Source organism: Echinops telfairi, unplaced genomic scaffold, assembly GCF_000313985.2.
Source record: "Echinops telfairi isolate 266 unplaced genomic scaffold, ASM31398v2 ScPeMD7_7356;HRSCAF=8355, whole genome shotgun sequence".
Taxonomy (NCBI): domain Eukaryota; kingdom Metazoa; phylum Chordata; class Mammalia; order Afrosoricida; family Tenrecidae; genus Echinops; species Echinops telfairi.
Window position 1 is genome coordinate 2,040,666 of NW_022111256.1, and position 16,700 is coordinate 2,057,365.

The 16,700-nt window shown below is 45.0% G+C and overlaps 1 protein-coding gene across 1 annotated transcript in view; it reads left to right on the forward strand.

The window, feature by feature from the left end:
- VWF (von Willebrand factor) overlaps positions 1-16,700 on the forward strand; it is a 175,320-nt gene that overhangs the window by 114,604 nt on the left and 44,016 nt on the right. The window contains exons 32-37 of the mRNA XM_045296004.1: positions 2,564-2,728; positions 3,506-3,549; positions 3,855-4,032; positions 12,547-12,767; positions 13,806-13,998; positions 14,180-14,521. Of these exons, the coding sequence (XP_045151939.1) occupies positions 2,564-2,728; positions 3,506-3,549; positions 3,855-4,032; positions 12,547-12,767; positions 13,806-13,998; positions 14,180-14,521 (1,143 nt within the window). The remainder of the gene's footprint in view (positions 1-2,563; positions 2,729-3,505; positions 3,550-3,854; positions 4,033-12,546; positions 12,768-13,805; positions 13,999-14,179; positions 14,522-16,700) is intronic.

The window sequence follows — 16,700 nt, forward strand, 5'->3', positions numbered from 1 at the left end:
GTGTGTGGTGTGTGTGTGTGTGTGGTGTGTGTGGTGTGTGTGGTGTGTGTGGTGTGTGTGTGTGTGTGTGTGTGTATGTCCGGTCTGCCCTCCCGAGCTAGCTTCACAAGGGGAAGGAGAATCAAACTCCACACCAGCAGCCCCCAAAGTTGATGTCTGCGAGGCTGATGTCAGACAGGCCTCACCGTGGGCCTTCCTATCAATTCAGACACCAGCTCTCCCTTCTCAGCGCTTTCGCGACTTTTCAGTTGGGCCCCATAATTCAGTGTAGTGAACACAAAACTCACAGGCAATCTTCACCATTGTGGGGCTTATTAAGGACGTTAACAGACTCCAAACACTCAAGATACAAGTGTTCAGGTCCACAGGCAGAGATCTCTCTGATCTTTGCCCTCTTGGCCCATGGCCATTAGCCTGTGCCCTGTGCATGCAGTGTTATAAAACGCCTTTAGGACTGCAAATAAATGCCCAAAGGGCATGCCACTCCACCATGAGCCTTAACCCAAAGACATCTATCTAGCTTTGGCTCTATGGTTCAGCAAACCCAGCTCCCCCAACTAAGCGCCTGGGGCACCCCACTCTACAAGCTGGCTTGCTGCCTGTGGGCACTCAGCTCTGTGGACTGGCAACTCCACTGCTCTGTGCCATGCTCTGGCTTGGTGGTTCTGCAGCTGCCACACCTCTGGCACTCCTCTGGTGTCACAGCTGTTCACCTGGATTAAAGAGCTTCAACGCGCAGAGATCTTGGGGTCCAAAAGACATGCTCCACTCCTAGCACTGCTCTTTATATATATACATATATAATTGGGAGTTAATACACCTATCACATCTATCATACATCTATGTATAACTCTGTGAGGAAGGTAATCAGCCATTCCATAAATGCTAACAAACACCTACTATGTGTCAGTGACTCAGTAGTGAACCAAGAAGATAAAGTCATCATGGAGCTTACACTGGGAAGAGATAGATAATAAATGCACAAAAATGAAGATGTATCGTATCCTAAATGTCAGTAAATGCAATGGATAGAACAAAATGGCATAAGGAGAATTAGGAGTGCGTTCAATCACGTCAAGCAATATTGTACAATGGCTACAACAATCAGTTTCCAAACATTCTTTTCTATCCTGGCTTCCTTGACATCTACTCCCTTTTACCCACCCTACCCACCCCCCAAACCCTTATTCTATTTGCTGTTCCTACAGGCTCATTAGTCTTGGGTTTCATATACCTAAAAACATAACACAGCTTCATGAGGTTGACCCCCAATGACATAAGACCTTTGAGATAAACCCTAATATGAACAAACAATAAAAACCCAAAAATACAGAAAATGTTGGAAAGCAGATCAGATCCAGCCTATGGATGACAGTGGGAGTCCAAGATACGTTTGTGGGAACTATGTGGGAAATAAGCCTCCGGTGACCTCCCTCTCCCTAATTCAGGGATGGGAGGGAAGTGGTCACCAAACAGTGCATTGGAGAGATGGTTATAGAAGATCAAAGGGATAAAACTGACTTGAACAGCTGAAACTTTTCAGTTGATCCCCCTACCACTTTCCCCCCACCTTTTCTTACCTGGATCCATCAGCAAAAGGCTGTTTGGTGGGAGAAGCAAAGCCTATGGGTAAAAGAGCCATGTTAAATCATTCACTGCCAGGCCTCCCTCAGAGCCCAGATACAATTGGCCCATAAACTGTAGCTCCTCTTCCAAAGGCATGGAGGGTCACAGCACACTACCACTAACTCCCTCATCGACATCCCCATCATTTCTAGCCTGGATTGCTGTCACCAAATTCTCACTGGGAGGCCCATTGCTGTTCTTCTCTCTCCCCGCCGGCCCACTCCGGCAGTGCTTCTCAGCATAGGTGTGGTAGTGGTCCTTTCAAATCACAGTCAGGCCACACCTGCTCAGAGATCCTGGCTTTCTCTCTCATTTAGAGGACACACTAGACCCTTCCTGAGACCGACAGTTTTGCCTGCTGTCAGCCTGCATCCTTTCTTGTTCCCTGGGCCTCTCACCCCGGAGTGTGCAAACCTCATTCTTCTCTGGACCTTTGAACTCCCTACCCTCTCTCCTTGGAATGTTTTCATCCTAGATCCTCTTGGTTAGCTTCCATATTGACTGCAAACCTCTGTTCATATGTCTCCATCTCACTGAGCCCTTCCCCAGCCACCTTACGTAAGACAGCAGCGCCTCCTCCTGGGCACTCCTATTTCTCCTTACGCCATTTTGTTTTATCCACGGCACTTATTGACATCTAGGATACTGCACATCTTCATTTTTGCGCGTGTATTATCTTTTTCTTCCCAGTGTCAGCTCCATGATGACTTTATCTACTTGGGTCACTACTGTGTCCCCGACACACAGTAGTTGTTTGCTAACGTTGATGGGATGGCTGCTTATCAGCCTCCCAGAGTTATGCAAAGAGAACACGATGGTGTGTGTAATACGTGAGCTTCTGTACAGATGCTGGGTGGAGCTTCACGACAGTCTGGTAAGCATGCACCCAACCAATACATGTTGGTGCGTACTTTTTCTTATTCTTTGCTGATTCTAGGAGTGACAGTATTCCCTATTGGAATTGGGGATCGGTATGATGCATCCCAGCTGAGGACCTTGGCCGGCCCAGGGGCCAGTTCCAACGTGGTGAAGCTCCAGCGGATTGAAGACCTTCCCACCATGGTTACCCTGAGCAATTCCTTCTACCACAAGCTGTGCTCTGGTGAGTCTCATCAGACCGTCATCTACCCCCACATTCTACAGCCCTTAGGCTACCTGTACACAGGGGTTGGCCGTCCAAGAACTTCAAGTGTCTGCTTATGTAGGGCACATTCTCTGTGTATAATTCTCCTTCCACCTCCTGTCCAACTTTCAGAGAGGAAGCCTCTGGCTAACGGTGCAGAGGAACCTTAAACAGAAGAAGCAGGGATCTCCAGTGTCCTACAGATCATGGTCTGCCCATGGCCTTGTACTCACCCTTGGCTTTAGAAATACAATGGCATATAGAGTCCAATATCAACGTCCCATCGTTTGTGAGTGAAGTTTAGGTTATTTTTTTAACTATAATTTTTTTGGGGCGGGGCTGGAATTATATATTTTCAAATATAATTCGCTTCAGTCAAAATCAAGTACATTGTTGGTTTTCATCTACCCTTTCTTGGTAGAAGATAGCTCTTCTGGTAGGAATCTTCAAGTAGATCTCTTTGAGGTTTTTAAGGTACTGCCTCCTGGCCCAGGAGGCACTGAGGTATCCATGAAGGAAGAAAAGGAGATGTTACCATATTGTCAGTGTTATAAACACAAAGCCAGTTTAAATGCCCCCTGGGATGACCCTCTCTTTGTGCATCTGTGTCCTCACTGCTGAATGCCCTTAAGGTCCCCCCCACCCCCCAAATTATTTTGACTTCCAGAACTCTGCCAGGTAGTCCAAGCAGACGTGAATGGGTTAGAACCCCCGGCTGATGGCTGGGAGCTAAAGTCTTATTTGTGTCTCTTTCAGGGTTCCTTACAGTTTGCATGGATGAGGATGGGAACGAGAAGAGGGTAAGTTCCTTTCTGTTGACTTTGAAAGAGCAGCCACACACGTGTGTTAGGGATCCTTGTTCCCATGGGTCACCTTTTTCCTCCTTTGTTCTCGGTCCAGTTCTCCTTATCATATATCCTGCTTTGGGAGGCTGCTGTCTATTTGTTCTGCATCCTGCCTCATATGCAGTTGTCTTGCCATTTAGGCCTGTATCTAGTTCCTGGCCACTGTGTCCTCAGAGCTGGGCAGTGATCTGAGCGATGTGTTTAGAGGTGGAGTCCCTCAGCCGATTGCTTTCCTGAATCTGTTTCTTTCTTCTGGGCAGCCTGGGGACATCTGGACCTTACCAGACCAGTGCCATACAGTGACCTGCCTGCCAGATGGCCAGACTTTGCTGCAGAGTCACCGGGTGAACTGTGACCGAGGACCGAGGCCTTCATGCCCCAACAACCACTCCCCTGTTAAGGTGGAGGAGACCTGTGGTTGCCGCTGGACCTGCCCTTGTGAGTCCTTTGCTTCATCAACCTGTGCAGTATTAAAGGGGTAGCAGCACCTTTAGGTTTGCTTCACGCAAAGGTAGACCAGAATCCAACCAGCATGAACCACCCTTTTTCTCCTTACTGCGTTTTCCTAGTCCTGTTTTTCCTCCCATGCTCCTTGGGCATGCTTACATGCCGTCTCAGGGATCATCGTCGCCTTCCTCTACCTTGTCCAGATTGCCCACCACCAGAAGGAAGAGTTGACTTCCTGAGGTCAGCGCTCACCTTGGCTGTTGGCCAAGTCAACCTTGGGAAACCTGTGAGCTTGGGGTGTGGCCTTGGAAATACAGCAGTGACAGAGGCACCTCTAACACACTCTCCGTTCACCCCCACGGTAGATGACCACAGTGGTCTGCTGTAAGGGGACATGCTTAACTCCTCTATCTCACGGAAGGAAGCCTGCGGAGAACATTCACTCATGGGGCGGGGCTAGCCCCCGTCTCAGGGAGAAGTCGGTTGATTGTTAAAATTGCTACTTGCTAGTGAATAGACCTTAATCACTAGGGTGAATGGGCAGCAACTTGTGGGATGCAATCATATGCCTCGCTGTCCCTTTTATCCCAGGAGACAAGTTTTCTCCCTGGCCACAGAGAAAGGAGAAAATTCAAGTAGACCTCAAAACATGCCTGCTTATTCACAAACAATTCTCTGGTCACTTTAACTCATAAAGCACAGTCTCAGTGTGGCACTGAGTGCCCACTCCAATATAATAATCAAAACTTTGCATCTGAGTTAGCATCAATACTGACTGTCCCCACCCAACCCCAGATTTGACTCCTTGCTCTCTGGAAAAGCGGAGAAAGGGTGGGTGGTTGAAGGAAGGAGTCAGCTCACGTGACAGCCTGGAACATTGAAGCAGAGTCTACCTGACGCTGCTTCTTTGAGCTGGCGGCACCCTTTGAGGCGCAGGTGTTGAATGCAGCTTCTTTCACGTGCTGCCTCATTTGAGCCTGCTTCAGAGCCGTCCCTGCCATGTTCTCCTGCGGCCCAGCCCTGGGCTGTGAGAAGTAGCTGATCTCCTTTGACTTCTTCCTTTTATCTTACTGAAACAGCTACAGACTTACAAACAAGTTGGGAAAGTAGTACAAAGAATCCACATGTCTTCTGCCACAAAGATCACATCTTTTCTAACCCCTGTGAAAGGATATGCATTGGGAGCTGAGCAGTGATACAGCACGTCTGTCTTGCCATGTATCTCATTGGTGTCTCCTTCCTGGTCGAAAATCTGATTCAGAATCACACCTTCCATTTCATTGCTACATCTTCCTAGGCTTTGTAAATCTAGAACCATTACTTCGACTTTCTTTGATTAGGTAACCTTGACACTTTCGGGGGAAAAAAAAACTGGCCATTAAATTTGTAGCATATCCCTCAATTTGGGTTAACTTCAGGTGATACCTTTTGTAACTCCTTAGAGTGCACGATGAAGAGGCACACGATGGCCAATCTGTCTCATTACTGGTGACGTTAACTTAAGTCTGCTCTTACCAGTTACTGTTTTTCTCTTTGCACATGACTCTCTTGGATATACTTTGGAACTGTGGGAATATTTTAGTTGTCATTATATGTTTGTCCACTGATTTTAACATCCATTGATGACTTTTGTCTGCAATAGTTTTTATGTAAGTATTTGCCATTTAGTGATTTTTGATTTCCATTATTTCCTGTGCATTTCCCACTGGAATTCTACTGAAAGAGATTTCCCTGATCCTTTACCTGTTTATTAATTCAGTTAATTATGTTGAATTCATGGAGTCTCATTTCACTCTATAAGTGGGTATGACCAGTTACTACTGTTGTCCTTCAGTCCATCGAATCGGTCCCACTCAGCAAGCTTATGTACAACAGTAAGAACCCTGCTTGGTCTCGCACCGTCCTCACAAGCGTTGCATTTGAACCCATCATTGCAGCTACTGAGCCAACCCATTGCTTTGCGGGTCTTCTCCCTTTCGTTGACTCTCTGCTTTACCACGTACGATGTCTTTTTCCAGGGACTGGCCTTTCCCGATAAAAATATCCGAAGTATGTGAGGTGATTTCTTGTCATCCTTGTTTCTAAGCATCCCGACTGTACTTCTTCCAATGATCTCCCATCAGAAGAACTCCAGAATTGATTCAATGGCAGTGGGGCTGAGTTTGAATTTGAGTTTGGTGGGCACTGTGGTAGTAGAGAAAGACTCTCTAGTCAAACTTCCTTGGACATTTTTCTGCTAAAGCATTGGCTTTCTCAAATCATTCTCATAATAATCATACTATTGTCCTTTGACCCTCCAGAATGTCAATGAGGAAAATGCTTGGCGCATCCCCCTGCAAAGCTGAAGCCCATCTGCTTTTGCTCTGACTGGATCTTTTTGGCCTCTCAGTAGCCACTGAGTGTGCTGTGTCTTGCAGATCATCCTGATCAAGCCAAGCTTCATCCCTTGAGTTATCTTCTTCTAAGAAATGCTTTAGGATCTTGACCTCACTGGTTTAACATTTATTTCATTGTAAGCTGATCTGGTCACAACAGTTCTGGCATCATTGGGCAGCAATTTTGCTTAATTCTTGAGTCAGAATTGTGTAAGCTGAACCAGTTGAGATGTTTATGGTGTTAGCTATCATTTCTGCTATTAATCGTCAGTGCTCTTCAATGAGGACGTGTACACGATTAATTTTCCCTCACAAACCGATGTGGGCGATCTGCCACTACAGGCTTCATCTTCAGCATCATCTTGCCCCTTCTCAAAACGAGTCACTCCTTTGTAAATTGCTGGTTTCTTTGGGGCACTGTCCCCATAGACTTTTTGAAAAGTATCAGTGATTCGACCATTCTTCCTCCCAAGCTTCCTCATAAAGTTACTGCCTTCAACCAGATTTTGTTCTGACATGGTATATCAAACTGATACAAGGTCATTCGGGCTCACAACCATGGACATTCGGGCATCATTTTCTTCTTGGTGCACATTTTCCATGAATTTTTTTAAGATCCCTTGTGGGGTATTTATAATGTGATTTTAATATCTAATAGAACAACCACCTTTGCATTGCTTTACATTTTCAACGTTTTCCAGACTGCCCCCCTCCCCCAAGTTTGCTTGTCCATTCCCTTATCTTAGCCTTCCTGGATTTTAGGTTCCCATTTAACCATTTTCATGCAGATTGTTTCCTGGCTCTGGCTACCATTTTCACAGCGTGTCAGCATCCCCAGTGTTTCCATTCTGCTTATTCTATCTCCATTGGCCTCACTTCTCTTCCCCTCTTTGCTTTGGGTCAGTGTTGACCATTTGGTTTCTAGAGTTAATTATTTAAGGGGCATCTTACTCATGAGTGATAATGGTTAGTTTAAAATTCCTTCAATCCAGTAGACCAATTTCAGGAGTTATTTCGATCGTTCTGGGAAGGCTCTGTAACAGTGACCCCCTAGGGGCTTTATTATGTCTATGGCTATATATTCAGCACAAATAATCATATATTTATATATGACTATATATAAATTTGTGCCTAGGCGTGATCTACTCATATATGCCTTCCTGTAGACATATATGATCATTCCCTTATACCTATGTAATCACATACATATTGTTCCTTGTTATTGCTGTGTTTCAAAGTTGAATATGCTACAGCATAACAAAGGTGTCCCTTTTGTTGTATTCTTTTTACTGTCTTCATTTACTTGGGTTATGCTTATTGGCCTTCACTTTTGTTTGGTATTGTCCTTACCACCAACCTGAATAGCAAGTGTCTGCTACCTAGAAAACGATTCCCCCTCTGCCTCCTCCCATGTCTGGTCACCTCAAATAGCATACTTTTCTGTGTGTCGATCTATTCTTAAGAGTGGGGCCATGCCATACTTCGTGGTTAACGTATTTCACTCAGTGTCCTGCAGAATCATGCGTGTTATGAGATGTTCTGGGGGCTTCTCATTATTCTTTATAGAATTGGGGTATTTACTTGTTTTCTTACTTAATGGCCCATTTAAAGTTTTTGTTTTCCAGTTTGAAAGGCGCCCTTCAATGTATACTTGTTTGTCTATACAACACAGCGATCTCTCCCTCCTCCCATTTTTCAGTTGTATTCTTCTTTGCACAGCCTATAACACAGCCTATAAGGAGCCCTGGTGATGTAATGATTACACTTCGGGCTGCGGTCTCCAAGGTCTGCAGTTCAAAACCAGCCGCTGCTCTGAGGGAGAGAAATGGGGCTTTCTACTCTTATAAACAGCGTCTCAGACACTCACAGGGGGAGTGCTACCCTGGCCTACAGCATAACTGGGAGTTGGCATTGGCTCGATGGCAGTGAGATTGACTGGTTGGGTTTGTGACATTTGTAAGTTAGTCTTCAATCTTTGTTTTAGTGTTAGAGCTCTCCTAGCCGAAACTGCTCTCCATCAGTTTTGGGCATTTTAAAAAATTTTGGTATTTCTCAGTCATCTCTGAGTTGAAGAAGTTTGCCCTCTAATGAGTATGAGGACTCCCTCAAGGCATTCATAATTAGTGCTGTTTCTCTATAACCTTTGTAGCAGAAGAGCAGCTTGGCTGGTTATAACATTCTTGATGCGTGCCTTCGCTCATTGAGTTTCTGGAAACGCTGCTTCATGTCCCCCTTGCTTTGTTTATTTTAAGAATTCTAATACCAGTCTAATTCTTTTGCCCTTATACATAATTTGATCTATTTGCTTGGCGATATGAAGGAGTCTTTTTTCTTCTTCATCTTTGAAGTCTAATAATTTCACTGTAATATCTTTAAGAGTTAAATTTTCTGATACCTGGCACATGCTTTAAATAGGTAGCACTGGGCGTTTTTCATTTCCGGGAAATGTTCATGGGTTATAATTTCACATATTAGCTTTGCTTTATCATTTTGTTTTTTCTTGTCTTGTGTCTTCATCACTTTTTCTCTGAATCTTTTTTCATGAACTCATTTTCATTCTCTTGGCTGTTTTCTTCCTTTTCTTCAGTGATTCTTAGTACACTTTCAATTTTAGTCTGTTCTCCATAGGACCTTTATCTCTTTATTTTGGAGGCAATTTTGCCTTTTTAATCCATTTTCTAGTGAGTCCACTTTACTCTATTTTTATTTATCACTTTTAGGTCAGGTTATTAGTTTTGGAAATTCTGATTCAGGGTGGTTTTAATTTTCATGAATGTTTACATGGATATATTTCACTTTGGAGTGTTGGCTTCTTTCATAGTTGACTTGGGGAGTGGACTTATCTTTAGCTGACAAGTGTTGATTCTCATTTTCTAATATTTTTGAAGAAACTTTGTATGTTTGCTTCGTTTACTGCATTGCACTTTTTTCATGTGAGGCTTTACAGGATTTCCAGTTCAATGATAAGCTTTTTCATCAGTGTTGCACTGTCTAGTCTTCAGATTTTTGTTTGTTTTTGTTGTGCTGAGGATTTAAATACCTCCTGAGTTTTTATTTTTCTGCCTTTCAGAACATTACTTTTCCCATTTTGCTTCTTCCCCCCCCCCCAATCCCTCCCAACTGCCAAATATATCTTACTATGCAGTTTTGCTGTTTTCTCCCCAAAAGCCATGTCTTTCAAAGAGGATCATTCCACATCGTATGTATTTTAGGCCCCTGCTCTGATACAGCAGGCCACATTTAAAATATTTTACACCTAGTGTGTTAGTCCAGGTTTACTAGAGAAACAAATCCAGAGACACTCATATGCCTGTAAGAGAGAGTTTTCTATCAAAAATTTAATATTAAAAAAATTTAATATTAAGAAAACATCTTGGCTCAGTCCACATCAAGCCCAGAAGTCCAATATTAGCCCAGTTGTCGATACCAGTCTATAAATTCCTCTTCAGACTCACACAACACATGCAAAGATGCTGGATGCAGGAAGATCACAGGCCAGTGGGTGGAAAGTCTTGTGAATCTAGTGGTGGCGGGAGTATCTCAGCACTGGCGTGTGGCTCCTCCAGCTCCAGGGCTCTGTCTCCATCATTGTAGTTCCATCTGGCTTGTCCTCAGGAATGTGAAGCAGAGAGAGTGTGTGTCTCGCCTCCAGGGAGGAAAACAGGAGTTCCCAGAATCCTCCGGAGAAAGCCGTGCCCACACAGAGGCATGATTGACTGTGACTTGATGAGAGGCTAGACTCTACCCCGTGGCTCGAATTGTCAGATTATGCAAGTGCCAGCCCTCACCTGGACTTCTCTTTATGGTAGTGGTTTTAGAGGCATTTTCTACCTGCTGCTGGTTCTGTTATCCGCTTTTTCTGATGGTTTTTCTCAGATTGCTGTTGCTCATGACAAAGGCTAGCTGTATGTGCATGGGAAATTGGTATTTTCTTAAATTTATTTTAAAGTTTGGGGCCTCTAGTTATGTTGGAGTCATGGTTTTTGTGTAGTTTAATTTGTTCTTATCGTTCTCTGTTCTTCTTGGAGCTACATGGGCATGTGGACCTAGAGAGTTGCCATTGGTTACCTGGTCTTTGGTTATTTGGATGCCTTTTTTGAAATTTTGTGTTTTGCTCTAACAGTTCATTTCTGTTTCCGTCGTATTTTGACAATCAGTCAAAACTTTTCTTATAATATTCTGCCTTAGATATTTCTGTTGCTGCTCAAAAATAATGACTGTGAACATGGTAAATAAAAGGTCTGATACGTAATTTCTCTGGTACTTATACCAAGTCTACTTTACTCTGTGCTGACGTACTGTTTTGGTCTCAAGTATTATATTTTAGTGGGGTTGGCCAAATCTCCTTTATATTCGGAACATTGAAATGTATTAATATATGTGATTGACTTAAACTGATCACCAAACTGGACCATGATGTGGTAGTTTGGATGTAATCTGGTTCCATGTCCCAGAGATGAAGCCACTCCAAGGTCTAATATACCTAGGACTCAGAAATCTCCTTGTTACGGCAACCACTGCTTTCTTTGTGTCACTGGCTTGTCCCTAAAACGTGTCGCCCTGTTTGTTGAACACATGTGTGTATCAGACATTTCATCTCCACTGAAATTAAGTCCCACAATAATCTTTTATACCAATGGGCAGTGCAGAAGATTACAGATGTTAAATAATTGGTACAAGTTCATAAAGCAAATGAGAAGTGGAATAGAATTCAATCCTGGGGCTCCCAGGTTTTAAAACACACTTTCTCTCATTCTGATGGGCAGAGCCATTTTTAGTAATGTATCAAATGTGAGTTAAAGCCATTTCCTTGTTTCATGCTCACATTTTATTGACGGTACTCAACAACAACAACAGCAGAAGCAACAGAAATTTGGCAGTGTTCATAGCTGGGATATTTGGGGGCACTTGCAGCACGGATATCAGTAGGCCATGAGCATTTGAAAATTACCCGTGAGCTTTCAGTGACCTTTGATATTATGATTGTGCAAGGGTTTGAGGGATTTTGAGTTGGTGGGATCCTAGGAGGCTGTGGTGCTGTGGGTTGGACTGCTAAACACAAGATTGGTGGTTCAAACCTACCAGCCACTCCAAGGGAGAAAGATGGGGCCGTCTGCTCATGCAAAGATTGGCAGTCTTGGAACCCCTTTATAGGGTTACTTGATTACAGTGGGTTCGTTTCTGTGTTGTTGCAGGAAAGCTGCTTCGTTATGACAAATGGTACATTCACAGCCTTCATTTGTTAGTGGATATGATGCCCTGCAGGCAGAAGCTGCCCAGACCCAGGGGCGAATGAGGGATGTTGTCACAGCCTCACGGTTCCATTGACCCTACCTCTCAGTTCTTGGGCTTTTATTCCCTTACCATAGAGATGTGGTTGTGGTTTGTCCAGAAAGCCCATTTCCACCTTCATTTAGGTCCAAGATTTACTTTCAAGTGGCTCATGGCAGTGGTGTCCTCCAGGTGGGGATTTTTACCAAAACATCTTAGGTAGAAGCAAAATGACTAGTGTTTGCAAAAGGTCTTTTAATAGGAACCTTGAGGATTTGCTGATTCTGGGAAAGAACGAGTGGCAGATGAGGGAGCCCTGAGACTCAGCCATTTGTTTTGCCTCTGGAAATATTTCACTTGTGTGATCTCTTAAGGGATTAAATCAGCATGGCCACTGATATCATTAGTCATTGGCAGCTGAAAGGACCTATATATCTTGAGGTGAACATTCTCTACAATGAGATCATGAGCTAAGGGCTTGCTTAGCTCTTTGTGATTTCAACAAGTCATAGCACCCCTGGAACTGAACTTTGTTGCCTGAGCCAGGGCATCTCCGTAGAGTGGATCATTCTCCTGGGGCATTTAATATTTTTCTGAAATATGGTTCTATACTTTGCTGTGCTTTCATGTGATACATTTTCTTCTAAACTCCGTCCAGGAAAATGTTTAATGGCCAAGTGTGACATATCTAAGCCATTCTACATCTCAAGGTCTGAGTTTCCTAAATCTGTACAATGAGGAAATTGGACTCCATTACCCAAAGTCCCATTTGACTCTAAAAATCTGGGTGCGGCTGGACAACACCTGCCCTTTTGCATATAGATAATGTCACAGGCACCCTTTGCTCTCCCCTGTCTAGGTGTGTGCATGGGGAGCTCGACCCGACATATCGTGACCTTTGATGGGCAAAACTTCAGGCTGACTGGTAGCTGTTCCTATGTCCTATTTCAAAGCCAGGAGCAGGACCTGGAGGTGATCCTTCATAAGGGTGCCTGCAGCCCCGGAGCACAGCAGACATGTATGAAATCCATTGAGGTGAAGCACCGTGGCCTCGCCGTGGAGCTCCACGGTGACATGGAGGTGAGAGGTGGTTTCTGTGGGGCCCATGGCAGGGTAGCTGCCCACCCTCTGCTTTTCGCTGGTGCTCCCCCTGGCGGGGAGCACAACACCTTCTTAGGGGGCCGTTTGTAAGTATCTTCCTTTTCTTGTTGTGATTCCATGTCGTTCTGATCCAAGATTTGGAAGAGAAGGTTAATTTTAAGCGGCACTTAGTCATGGATTTAGTGCCAGTTTCTGGTGCTGGAAGAGCGTTGGGGTTGACCATTAGCGATGTTTACCCACTAGGCTTTGTGAGCTCTCCTTTGAAATTACTTGGGGCCTGAACAAAATGTATGACTCCAAAAGTTGAAAAGAACACTGCAGAATTGATATAAATAAATACTTTGTTAAATGTTGGCAAAACTTTCCATTATGCCATCTTCACTATTTGTTTAATTTAGAAGTCATAACTATTTCATTATGTTTGAAAACACTTTGTTAGATTTTCTCACTTTGCAAACCTTCCAGAAGATGCCCAGCTACTGACAAATCACAGCCCGTTGTCTGTGAGGCAAGTGTTATTTGAGGAGCAAAACAAAAACAAAAATGGCCAAAACTTTAAAAATATGTGTTTATAACAAAATTTCATTTACTGTGGGGCATGATTATTTTCATATGTTTGATAGGCTGTGGGGTGGGGCCTCCAAGTTAGAGCTTCTAGGGACTGAGAAGAAAAGACGCTCAAAATCGATTCTGAAGATAAGCCCCAGTGAAGTGGTCCGATAGCAACTTCATAGCTGTCTCGAAGGGGCTGCTCTGTGGGGAGCACACAGAGCCCAGTGCACTTTAGCACGTCTGACCCCTGTGCATTTTTATCAGAGTCTGCTCTCCAGTCAAGCTCGTTAGCGCTGCTTATAAAACAGGAGCTGTTGACAAATACCTCAGTCTGTGGATCACTCTAGACTCGAGCATGGTTGAACAAGCAGGGACTGTCAGTAACTTCAGGAAGGAACAAACCCTAAAGTTCAAGGATTTCTTATTGTTATGACAACTGATGAGCTCATTTTCTTCTTTGGGCAGGTGACTGTTAATGGGAAACTAGTCTCTGTCCCTTACGTGAGTGGGGACATGGATGTCAGTATTTATGGTGCCATCATGCATGAGATCAGATTCAACCACATTGGCCACATCTTGACGTTCACTCCACAAAACAGTGAATTCCAGTTTCAGCTTAGTCCCAAGACTATTGCTTCAAAGATGCATGGTCTGTGTGGTAAGGTCACTTTCTCCACTCCTTCCTTCCTTCCTGTACTCTGATAACTCTTGTGTGCTTACATTTCTGGGCCATGTGACAAGCACTGTGGTCCCTTGGTGGGGCCGGTGAGTGGCTGGGTCTCTGGCATCAATATGTTCACATCCATGGCTTTCAACATTGGCTTCCCTCGTGTCTTTAGGAACCTGTGATGAGAATGGGGCCAATGACTTCATGCTGAAGGATGGCACTGTCACCGCAGACCAGGGGGCACTCATCCAGGAGTGGACCGTACACCAGCCAGGGCAGGCCTGTCAGCCCATTTCTGAGGGGCAGTGCCCTGTCTCTACCAGCACCCACTGCCAGGTCCTCCTCTCGGCTCTGTTTGCTGAGTGCCACAAAGTTCTTGCTCCAGCGACCTTTTATGCCATGTGCCAGCAGGACAGCTGTCACCAAGAGCAAGTGTGTGAGGTGATTGCTTCCTACGCCCACCTCTGTCGGGCCGGCGGGGTCTGCGTCGACTGGAGGACGGCTGGTTTCTGCGGTAAGTCTCCACGTGCGCCCCTCCAACCCCTCGACCCCAAATAGCTACCGTCTTCTTGAACGCGGTGGGCCTCAGAGTCTTCATTTGAGTCATGGAGATCAACAGCCCTGTAGTTTCTGCTACCTGGGATTCCAGCCAGGTACGCGTCGGGCTGCTCACAGAAGGTTGGTAGTTTGAGCCTGCCAGCTACCCTGCAGGAGAATGCCGAGGCGAGGCGGTCTGTCTCCATCAACCCCGTGGGGCCCTTCTCTTCCCTCTGGTGTCCCTGTGAGTTGGAATCTATGAGACAGCAGTGGATCCGGTTAGAATTCTCGTTCAGTTCAGCTAGATGGGAGATGTGTAAGTAATTGAAACAAAGTTTCTAGGTAAATCCAAGCGTGGTTCTTTTAATTATTTTGGCAGTTGAGACGAATGTGATTTTAATGAGACACATATAGGCAGGGAAACGTAAAACATACCCAGTCCCTATTGAATTTGAAAGCCCACCAAGCATTTAGCAATGGCTTCCCGATAAGGCCAAGGTTGAGCAGGATTTTGAAGAGTGAGTGGAATTTTCTTCCTAAATACCACACACGAGGCTTCATCATTGCAGATACCATCGGATGGGCAGTGTCCTTGTTGCCTCCTCGAGGCGAGCTTTCTGCTTGGGCTCTGTGCTTACTCATCACTTAATCTGGAGGGGATACCAAAATGAATGGTGTATGGATTTTCTTTTCAAAGAGTACTGGGGTAGAAGGAACACCTTAAACTTAACCCCCTCAAGTATCAAATAAAACCCCAGGTATTTATGAAATTAATATGTTTAAGAGCCTTGGCATTCTTAAGAGTTTATTATCATAGAGCTGCTGCAGTTCTAACTTTTAATCAGATCAAATAATCCTTTCATTCAAAAGACACGATCAATTGCGAGGCCCCGGCCATTCAGTCCCAGCTCAGTGGGTGATTGTCCTAGCCTCTGCGGATCGGGTTTCTGCCTCTTACAGTGAGAGAATGAGGCTCGAAGCCCCCCTGGGTTCCTTCCAGCTCCCATTCTCTGTGTCCATGTCAATGACATTGCTTTCTTTTAACATACCTGCTCTCAAGGTACAAATATTTGTTTCTAAGATACTGATCGCATGTCTCTGTTAACTCATTTCTTGGTGGATTCCTGGCTGTCGAATGTGTATACAGAGGAGAACTCTTACTGTTACCAATCCTTTGAGACCTTTTCACCACCTACCTTGGCAATGAAAGAGCCCTGGTGGTGTAGCGGGTTGCATGGTAGGCTGCTAACGGCAAGGTCAGCAGTTCAAAACCACCAGATGCTCGGTGGGCAAGGAGGTGAGGCTCTCTACTCCCGTCAAGCCTGAGGAGTCTCAGAAACCCACTGTCCCATAGGGTTGCTATGAGCCAGTGAGTCAGGTGTTTGGTTCTTGACGGTGGTGATGAAAACGGGAGGAGGGGCTTCAGCAGGGCCAGAGCAGAAGCAGCTCATCCTCTCGTAATTTCTCAAGCTTCTTAACTGTGCATCCCACGTTCCTAATAACAGTATGAGGGCGTTTACTCAAAAGACAATCACAAAAGTCCCTGAGGGCCCTCAAGTTCACGTTAGCATTTGAGGTTAGCCAGTGTAGTATTAAATTAAATATGGGCGCAGAGGAGTGGGGTGCCAGCCCCACCCGCTACTAGCACTCACTGGTTCAGTAATACTACTTCAGGGTTCAGTAATGTACAATTGTACGGTTGAGATATATAAGCGTTATATTAAAGTCATCGAGAGCATGAGAGATAATACAATAATACAGTCAGACATATTACGTGGTAGCATTGCTCACCTCCGCCCCGCTTGGTGGTCCTCGTGGGGGGAACCCGGCTGCCTGAGCAGGAGCCACCTCCCTCGCGGGAGCAGCCCTCTCGTCCACCACCCTCATGGGAGCAGCCCCTCTGAGAACCAGGGAGCCTCCTTGTTTATTGCTAACCACACACCCTATCACTTTAGTGGGATACATCACAGCATCATGCATCCCAGAGAGGGGCAATACAATTCACAACAACCTGCGTCATAGGGAGGGATTGCAACATAGGCAATACAAGCAATAGGAGGGGGATGACCTAGTCATCTTAGAGTGGTCCCGGGTTTGCCTTTGGGCACTGCTTCAAGGGAACAATGTCAGAAGGGAATGGGCCCTATTTGGAGTGA